This window comes from Belonocnema kinseyi, chromosome 2 (assembly GCF_010883055.1).
Source record: "Belonocnema kinseyi isolate 2016_QV_RU_SX_M_011 chromosome 2, B_treatae_v1, whole genome shotgun sequence".
Taxonomy (NCBI): domain Eukaryota; kingdom Metazoa; phylum Arthropoda; class Insecta; order Hymenoptera; family Cynipidae; genus Belonocnema; species Belonocnema kinseyi.
Genome location: NC_046658.1, coordinates 115518821 through 115529701, shown reverse-complemented (window position 1 = coordinate 115529701; position 10881 = coordinate 115518821). Strand labels below are relative to the sequence as shown.

At 30.0% G+C, this 10881-nt stretch overlaps 1 protein-coding gene across 1 annotated transcript in view; it reads left to right on the top strand.

The window, feature by feature from the left end:
- LOC117167453 (tyramine receptor 1-like) overlaps positions 1–10881 on the top strand; it is a 365191-nt gene that overhangs the window by 305348 nt on the left and 48962 nt on the right. Inside the window, exon 3 of the mRNA XM_033352408.1 lies at positions 2608–2885. Coding sequence (XP_033208299.1) covers positions 2736–2885 — 150 coding nt within the window. The 5' untranslated portion in view covers positions 2608–2735. The remainder of the gene's footprint in view (positions 1–2607; positions 2886–10881) is intronic.

The following is a 10881-nucleotide window of genomic DNA, read 5'->3' as shown; positions in this document are numbered from 1 at the left end:
TTAATATTATATATATGTAATTTTTGATTTTCCATTTTTTTCGATGCTCTCAAAATGTGAATTTTCGATTTTTCAATCAAATTCAAAAAATTATTATGATACTCTTGTAGGGCATTCAAAATGAAAAATTTTTCTTTTCTTAATTTTTTTTCATATCATGCGTTATTTGGTTCAAAACGTTGATTTTCGTGTGTTTCTTGAAATTTTGTAAATGCTATCAATCTCGTAAATTTTGGTTTTAACACAAAAGTCATTAAGAAAAATTGTTCTTCTTTTTTATTACTATAAATATCCATGCAGAAAGTTTTTGAAACTTGAAAAAAATGTTCTCCAAAATTTTCAAAATGCTGTCACTTTTTAAATTTGTATCGAAAATGGCTGGCTAACGAACAAATGGACGGACGAGAGACCCAAATTTTCGTAAAACCTATATTTTCTGACTCAGGGGGTCTCAAAACGTCAAAAATTAAAGAAAACTGGATAGGGTCAAAATAAAAAAAAACCAAGACATTCCATCTATATGATGGGCATGTAAATATTCGAATTTCATCACCAAACTGTGAGTGCTATTGAAAAATGGTAAAGAGCAATCTTGTAGGTTTCTTTGAGAGAGACATTTTCCTGTTGACCATTTCACCTTCATTTGCTTTGTTTGGTTGTAAATTTTAATTCTCTTTTTTCTTATGACATTTTCGACGTTTACAACAAAAACTGTTTTTTCTATTAAAAAATAGCACAGAGTAATTTTATAGAACTTTTAAAAACAAATAATTTTTATTTTCTACCTTTTGACTGTATCTTGCTTAGCTTTACGGAAAGTTGAATTATTACGTTTTTCAGTTTGGTTTTCCATGGCTAAAACCATAAATATTCGCAGTAGAATGATTGTTAACGAATTTTACCTGTATTTTTAAAACACAGACCAGTGTCTAAAAAGAAATTTAAATGCAAAAATTCCTTCTATTTTTTCTGACTAACGGGATCTCGAAACGTCGAGAATTAAAGAAAACTTCATAGGGTCAAAATCACACGAAACCAAGACACTCCATCTATATGATGAGAATGTAAAAATGAAACAACAAAGGCGTTTGGGGTAGGGATCGAAACCGCTACCTAAAAAAACGAAACGTAATACCTTATATTTTTTCTTATTTCACTAATTGAAGTATTTACCTTACATTTCTAGAATTTAGTAGTCCTGGGTAAAAGCTCTTAGGGCAGCAAAACTTCACGAACAATATCTAGGGGGAGTAGTGGAAGTGAGAGATGGATAATTAGAGAAAGTGAGGGGATGATAAGCAGGGGAGGATGGGATCTAGAATAGAGGAAATGATTATAAAAAAGTAGGTAAGGAAAATTGAGGTGAGAATTAATGAAGGGTACTAGAAGAAGTGAGGAGTACGTAAATACTAGACTAAGAATTATTCGACTTGAGCTTGACTTGAACTGTCCATAATCAAGACATACTGAAGTTGAAAAGTTCGACTTGAGCGTACCTCAGTTTTGAGACAGAGCCACACTTCAATTTATGTCTTCGAGACAAGTTTCTATGTCTTGAAGACATAAATTTATCTCTTGAGTCGAATCTTTATGAATCCAACACGAGCGGTTTATAGCTTCGAGTGTATACCTGTTCTAACAAAAAGGGTCATTCTGACTCATAAAAGCTAATTTGTATTATACCTGTTTGACGATGATACCGAAAATGTTATTTGTTTTTAGGTGTTTCTAACGGCCTTAGAAATACTTCTAGCAATTAACAATTTTTATTTTTTTGAATTAAATTTTTAAGGGTTATACTCGTTCAGACCTACAGATTCTGAATTTTTAAATTAAAAATAACTAATTTAATAAGAACAAATTTTTAGTTCATCAATATAAATCTAATTTATGAGCTGAAAAAGGTTCGTATTGAGGCAAGTTTACGCCGATAATCTCAGTCAAGACAAGGCTCGTCTTGAGACAAGTAAACGTCGTCTTTGCCAAGACAAGGCTTAACTTGAGACAAGTAAACGCCGTTTTACCTGTGGTAGCCATTCAACTGCAGAGGAGCAGCGCATAGGAGAGTGAGAGACTAGTGAAGATGATGAGATAGGATCAAATAGGATAAAAGAGAGGATACCAGAGAAGACAGAGTATGGCGCCTAGTTTGATTAATTTTTAATTTTGATAAGGCAACGGTAATTTGTTTTGTGTTAGGGTTCAATTCAGGCATTTAATTTTTACGCCATAGAGACAATAACTTAAAAGCACTCCATAGTTCAAACAGAATAATATTTTTTAAAGTTTTTATTTTATATTAAAGCTTGTACTTTTGTAGATCGATCTGAGAACGTTAAATTATTTTTTTTGCAATTAGAAGAAAAATATAAACCCTTGGCTTACTACCTGAATTTATGCACTAAAAATGCGCTCAGGTGTCGGAGACTCAACTGCCGCATTCTAAGGATAAGAAGCGCAGAGGGTTAGGTTTCACGATCACGCGATTTAAAAAATGAGAACCCATACATCAAATGTTCCCATTGGGCTTATTCTTTCCAATTTTTAATGAATTTATGATGCTGCATTTTTCACACCGATGTTATGAGTTTTTTCCTCTAATTACAGGAATTTGAATCAGCTGATCTGAAAAGTGGAGGTTTGAGAAGGATTTGATTTATTGCCAGCTCGTTGGGCATCAAAACATCTTGCACGAATGGATAGAAATCACAGTGCGTTGACGGAGGACAAACATAATGGTGAACGAGAGCGTGGGCTACACGGATGAGCAACGATGGAACCAATCGGCTGCAGAGGACCAACGAAACCTGGAAATCGAATTCCTACCTTCGTGGAGTGATCTCGTACTCGCAGCTTTGTTCTCGATCCTCATTGTCGTCACCATTGTAAGCTGGCCATTTACACTTCGCTGCCCTCATGTTAGTTGCTCACATAGTAACCTGAATTACATAAATTATTTACACCGGTATCATCAATATAATGGTTCACTGCTCATGTCCTTTGAAAATTATTAAGAATCATCGGGGTTTAGTCAAGTCGCAAGCGACAGTTCTCGTTTCGGTATGCCAGTTGCGGTCTCACATTTAAAAGAATTTTTATTCCACAAAAATTTGCAAAAGTGATCGACAAACATGCCTGTGATTAGTTGTACAGGATTCCCTTACAACCTCTATGTGAGCCGGCAATCATAATCAGAAAATAAAAAAATAAGACAAAAAGTCAAATGCAAGAATGTGCTGCGGTGATTTGTTAAGCAACTACAGAGCAACAAAGTCCCGTGTAGATGTGCCCCGCGTGAAGTGTGAGTGCAGTCGCCGCGATCCACCGCTTGCACTCACATTTCACGCGAGAGCACACCATGAACACATCTACACGGAACTTTGCTGCTCTGTAGTTACTGAACAAAGCACCGTAGATCATTTTTGCATTTGAATTTTTGTCTTTTTTTTATTTTTTATTTTTGGTTGCCGGCTAGCACAGAGTTGGTAAGACACCCTGTAGACTTAAAAAAATTCGCAACCCTACCCCTTTCAAACATTTCGTGATGATATCGCTGTGATTCTTAGCAAAAATAATTCAAGTCAACCAACAGACCAAACATTATATTTGATACATTTTTGTGGACTTTAAATTTTTCCGAATGGAAAGAGCCGCAAATTTGACATGTCGAAATGTCATTTGCCACCTGGGAAGTGATCCATAACAATTAACAGTTGCAGTAAATAAATATCTTCATGGGCCATTTTCACTGCACAGAAAATGCTTTTTCTTTAAAAATTATTTTAATTATGTCGATTGTGATGATTAACCAAAAAATTAATAGCAATCTTAGAATTTATTCATTTATTCAATTTGTCCACATTGAAGGTGTTATTTTTTCGCTCGCTCATCATATGCTTTCGCCTGGTGACTTTTTCTGTCCGTTTGATATTTGAAAACTCCTTATATTATTATTATTATTATTATTATTATTATTATTATTATTAAAGTAGTCTCTAAAAATAAAAACAAAAATTCTATTCACAAACAATCAGAGCATTCAAGCATCATATCTCTTCTAAGTTTAAAGTGATTAAATTTAAATTAAAACAAAATTAATTGATTAAATTTATCAAACTTTTATTAATATAGAAATAACATACCGACCATATATTTTAGTGGTTGATAACCCTGTTAATACCAATTCAGAGATTAATGTTGTTATGCGAAAATCAGGGGAAAGTCAGAAACTTTTTATAGGGCAACTGTAAATTACCGCCGAGCATAAACAGTTTGTATTCCCATTTTTCAGAAATTAGATAAACCTTCATTAAATGCTATTGTTTAGAAAAAATGCAGGAAATTTTGACAATGAAGTTTTGCGGTGCCATGCCAAGATAGAATTATAGGGAATTTAACCTCACCACGAACTTCGAAATTTTCGAATAAATACCCTTTTGCTCCTCGGACTCCCGAAATTTTCTTCTACTACAATGTAACTACCTGGAAGCCATTAAAACTGTTTTACAAATAAAATAATAAATTCTAAAGAATATGTACCCATTTGTAAACCAAGGAAAAAATTTTTGATTTTACCCTTACCGAGAACATTAATTTTGTATATAAAAATTCCTTGTTGTTCCTAAGACGTCGAAAATGTCATTTTCCCGTATAAAGTAACCATTGAGAGGCCAAAGAAACTTAATATAAGAAAGAAAAATAAATTACAAAGAAGCTATACATAATTATGTGTCACGATTAGTAAATTCATATTTTAACTTCTTCATGATCTTTAATGCTTTAAAAAATTCGCTGTTGTCCCTAGAACATCGGGAATGTTGTTTTCTCGGATAAAGTAACCACCTGAAAGCCATAGAAACTCTGTTTCAAATGAAAAAAAAAATAATGACAAAAAAGCTATAGCTAATAAAAAAACCAGAGAAATTTAAAAATGAAATCAAGAAGTCAAACTTTCTTCGACCGTTCCAAGGTCCTTCCTGTTTTAAATACATAGCCATTTATAGGCCACAATAGGACAATTCGAATTTTAACCTGACCACGAAATTTGAAGTTTTCTAACAAAATTTCTGCTCTGCCTAGGACTAGGAATATTTTTTTTCTATAACTAAGTGACTACCTGAAAGTCAAGGAAACTTTGTTCAAAATGACATGATAAATCACACAAAAACACCATGCATAGGCTGAGATCAGAAAATTTGGATTTTAACCTGGCCAAGAAATTTCAATTTGTTGAAACGATTTCCTGCTGCTTAAAGCATATTATTATTACTTCAATTTCTTGCTGAAATATTAAAACTGTTTGAAATTTAATCTATGCTTTTCCGTGAATTAAAACATATTATACACAATAAAATAACGCATTCTGTCGTAACTTATGACAATTAGTGGAGCTCTTTTTCCATGCTTGGTAGAAATTTCAGCTTTCTAAAATGAAAATGAACTAAGTTATTTTCTCTGTTATAAGAAAAGACCTTACATCTTTTTGAAGTAACTTTTATGCACTTCAATTATAAGAATTTGCTCTGTCACATGTAGAAATGCCGTTAAATAAAGTACATTTTTTAACAACAACAGACTGCTTGGCAAAGCTAACATTCATTTTGCAGTTAACTTGTGCATCCATTTAAAAGTAGCAGGCGGCACATTTTCTGAATGTGTGAAGCATGTCTCATGATTATTGCAAAAAGTAATTAATCAATTGTTTCAGAAATCGCAAACAATTCCGTACCTAAAAGAAATGAATTAGGATCCCAAGAAAAGTGCTGAACGTGAAATCGATCGATTCAAATCTAGGTAACGCGCAATAGCAAAGTAGATTTTAAAAAATAATTATTTTCTGTAGAGTTTTAAAGTTTTTTAACAATATTTTTGGGGACATCTAGAATCTTTTAGGCTATTTTTAAAATCGTTTTTGTTTTAGACCTACCCTATTCTGTTGTAGTTTTCCTATAAAAAATTGTCTTACTTTGGCAGTTAATTTAACCAACACCTGACCTACGCTGTAACTGCTCTTTGGACTAGATATTGTCCTCGAATTGAAAGTTCTTTTTAAGAAAAGCGATTTCAACGGAAATTTAAAAAATTATCTTACCAGCTTAAATAGCTTTAAGTTTGAACTTTGGCTTAAAATAAAAAAAAATCTACCCTTAACGGCTTACCGAGTGAGAGATCTGATAGCAATTCTTCACTTCTTCCTCGGGGTCTAGACCTGATAAGCTATCACGTTCTTGGAAAAAGTTCCCCAGTTCCTTTTTAGGCCATTACATATCCTGAATAGAATTTCATGGCTCAAACTGGAAAAATAATCTGCTAAATAATATTCTTTCTTAATAAAATTAGTTTTTTGCTCAAATCTTATAAGTTTATAGTAAAAAAAAACTGTAAAATTTTGGTAAGTGACTGAATAATTGCTGGCTTTTGAAGAAATTCGATTTTACTCTTTTTAATTTTGTCAATTTATTAAACGGTTTTCATAATAGTAGCAGTTATTTACTCTTTATTATTTTTTAGTTCGGTCTTTTTCTTCAGAAGACAACCAGGCTAATTGGGACAAAAATAGCTTAGGACCGTACAAAACTGACTCTTAAGAACTTCTTAGATAAATACTTAGCACGTACCAGCTACACCAGATTGAGATTTTTTGGCTACATAACATTGTGCAATAGATATAAAAATTTTAGTCTCAGAAGACTTAAAAAATCATAAAAAAATACGCTTCTTTATAAAACCGATTTTTCTTTTTGAAATAAATTTTATTAAAAAAAATTATTCTATATAATAATCTACGATTATTACTTGTTTTTGGTTTCGAGATTCATTCCTATTATTTTAATACTTTATTTATTCATTTCATTTAATAAATCGTGAGGCTCAATTTTGAAATAATTATTTTTAATGATTGATTTTCAAGATCCTAATTTATGGATTCTTCAATTTTAAAGCGTAGTTTGAAATACTTCAATTTGTAACGGTTCAAGTATGAATTAAAGTTTTCAAACAGACAGCATATAATTTTCAAAGAATTGAGAATAATTAAAGTTTTAAAGTACGACGTAGTGTAATTCTGAGGTCAATAAACTAAATTTTTTGACGTAAAAAGCTTAAACTCTGAAATATTTCTTCTGGAATTTCCTGATTTTCAGAGGTTTTCAGTTTTAAATTGATCAATATTGTGGTAGATCTCCATATCCTGAATTCTTTGTTCAATAATTTCTTGAGTTCAATCATTAAAAATGAGGAGATTTATAGACTAGGGAATAAAATCTAAGTTATTTTTCATTTGATAATGATCAAAAGTATTAAGCACTAAAATTCAACAACAAAAATTCCTTTTTAACCGTTCCCTTTAACAAGTTTTAATTTTGCAATTAAAACTGAAATGGTCCAATTTTTAAAAGTATATATAATCAAGGACATAAGGATTTTTAATTGCTAAACGATTAAAATTTTTTTTATGAATTGAATTTTTAAGGATTTGAAAATAAGAAAGGTTGAATGTCACAATTCTTGGTGGCTAATGGTTTGACTTTTCATGTACTATAGCAGACATTTCTTACAACGTTGAAAATGACGTTATAGTTATTTCTTGATTATAAAAAAGTTGTTTAATTATTTTTTATAATTTTTTTGTAAGAACAATTAAAAAAAAATGTTAGATTTTAATAACTTAAAATTTAAAATCATTTAAATTTAAATTCGTAAATATTAAATTTTAAATGCTTTTAATTCGAAATTAGACATTTTTGTTTCCTTTGAAGCTTAAATCATCCAATTGCGTGAAAATTCAGTCTAAAATTGTTCAATTTTCAGTGCAATTAATAATTGTTAATTTTAAAAACTGCAATTACCCTAATATTTGAAAATTAGCTGAATAATGAAGTTTTAATTTTTTTATATTACAGAATCTTAATAAGAAATTCCACGTCAAATCATCTTAAAAATTTCAGCTATTATTAGAAATTTTTATGGAGACTCCAGTATCCGATCTCTTGAGGTTTGAAAGAAAACCCCTTAAATAATTCTCCTTTTCAAATAAAAAAAAACTAAGAAGATGTTAATAATTGATAATGTTGGTCCTTTTTTTCTAAAACTTTCATAACTTTGGTGATTTTAATGATATAAAGGTTTTTTAAATTAATCTTTAAAGGTCACACTGTTAAAACAATATTTTCTGAAAATGAAATTTCAAAAACTTTTTAGATTTTTTTAAAAACTAATTCAACTGAATTTGTGAAAAAAAAACTATTTTTATTTTCTTCATTTTTTTATATAGCGCACGATGTCCTCTACAAGCCCTGTAAATATCAAAGTGGAATCTCCCTTTGTTCTCAAGAAACAATTATATTACGAGTAATTTTCCTAAAAACACACCTTAATATCATTAAAATCACAAAAGTTATGAAAGTTTGAGAAAAAACGGAATTATATTTAGAATGCTGGATACCTCCTAAGTGTTTGAATTTTTTTAATGGTTTTGCTTTCTACACCTAAGAGAACAGGTACTAGAATTTTCGTAAAAATGGCTAATAATAGCTGAAATTCTTTAAATGGTTTGACATCGAATTTCTCTAATCTAAGGAACCAAAAAAACTGCAGCTGAATTAGTCATTTTATTTAATATCAAAATGATCCAGTTTTGAGAATTAGCTATTTTCAAATAATGTTCATACTAAATGAACTTCGAAATCAAAGAAAGACCCGCACATACAATAAGAAAAAAAAGTTAATTTAGAAGTTTCTACACAAATTTTAGGGAAGAAGCTGTTTAAACTTCTTTTTTCTAGAAAATATAATGATGGACCGTTTGAGTATTATGTTAGCATTATTTTCCCTATTGTTGACATAGCCCTTCCCTTAAAAAAAATATTTTTGTTTTCTTAATATACGAAAATAAGCATATGTCTAAACATCTGTCCCTTCGCTCTCTCATCATAGATTTTAAGAAACGTTCTTAAAAACAATGTTTTTTTGTAAGATACATTTTCTCAACAAAGTCTGAACAAAAATGATTGCAGAAAGGAGCAGTACCTATAGATATCGGAAAATCCAGCTATTCATACAAAATTTTTGGAACTAACCGTCCCTGTTTTAGGTACGGTTATTGGTACCAAAAACTCCGGCTATTCGTAAAAAATTTGGTTCACGTATACAGAACTTTTTTTTTAAATTTGTACAACACTACGTTGATATTATATATACATGGATTAGTACTTTCAAGTCACTCAGATTTTTATATCTAAAGAATGTCTTTTGACACAAATTGAATTTCCTCTTAAATTTAAAGGTAAACGTATTTTCATTAATCTCAAATTGAATCCTTTCACAGAAAACGTACGTTTGCGAAAACCTTCATCCAATCTGCCAGCCGAATAATTCAGTTTTTGTGAAAAAAGTATTCTCGTGGTTGAATACCAAACACACAAGAGGACAATGCTTTTCGTTCCAGACAGTTTTTTTTCGAAGTTAATTATTCGATATAATAATCCTAATGTTGCCTTAAATTATAAAATGTAAACTATGTTAATAAAAAAATATTTTTAATTAAAACAATTTTTGCAAATCCATTTAACATCAAAACTTGCATTAATTTCTAGTGAAACTTTAAATTTCCTTACAAATTTTTATTCTTAGGTGAAAACAGAAAATTCAAAATTGATATTAGAATAAAAAAGGATTATCGAGCGCTTTCAAGATTGTTTTAGAGTTTAATCCGTGCAATATCTAGTTTCGTAGCGATAATAAACTGTAAGCTACTTTGTGCAGTTAGTTTACAACTGTCGAGAACTTCCTGTTATTGTCAACCAGGTTCATGCAACGGAGATGGATGGTCTAACCCTTTGTTGCTTCACATACTAGTAATTGCGGGACTAGATAAGAATTGAATTTCCGCAAATAAATTTCTGCTGACTCAAACCGTTCTTGTAACCTTAAATATCGCTTTAGATTTCAGGATTATTCTACGTTTCGGATTTATTGATATTTCATCAAAAAGAGAGAGAAGTAATGACTATACTTTCGCGGAATTGAAATTTATATTGCAGATTTAGTTACAGGATTTTGTTAAATTTTTATTTTATTATAAGCAAATGAAGCAATATAACAATTATAAGCTGCATTTTCAGAATTTTTATACATTAGATATATAGGTTTTGTTATTAAAATGATTAAGGGTTAATGTTCAATTTTGAACGAGATCCAAATGTAAATAATATTTAACCTTTTAAACTGATTCTAAAAACAAATTCGCTTATTTATTTATTTTTTTTTTTTGATAGACATTTTTATTTCTCTCTGGGGTTATTTCTTTTTAGAAACAAATTAAAGATGATGCGAAAAATCTTCCTGTGGACTAGGTGCAGAAGTTTCGTTATTCAGATGTAAATTAATGATTTTGCAGAACAAAATGTTCTATGTTTCAAAACAGTACAAGTGAACATTTATAAAAAACTATTTCTGAAAGTGAGTTAATTTTTATAAAATTTTTTAGGACAGTCACAAATGTTGTGGAATATAATATAAAACTTGTTCAAACTAGTAGTTATTATTCATATTGTGTGTTTACATACTAAAAATTCTACATTAATCTCGAATCAATTTAATCTACAATTTAAGTTTCTATCCTACGAAAGTATATTTACTAATTCTAAATCCTTCTGAAGCAATATCAATAAATGTGGCTGAGTAGACAGCGCAAATACATATAAGAATTTTCATTTTTGAAACTAAATAACCAATATTTCAATTATTAAAAAAAGAACATGCTGTACTCAATCTATGAAGCAAAAAGTTCCTTTTTTCCAAAGTACCTTTCGTTAATATTTTTGTAATTATTTTTTTTAAATCTACAATGTACTATAGAAAACTATAGTATTTTACTTTTGG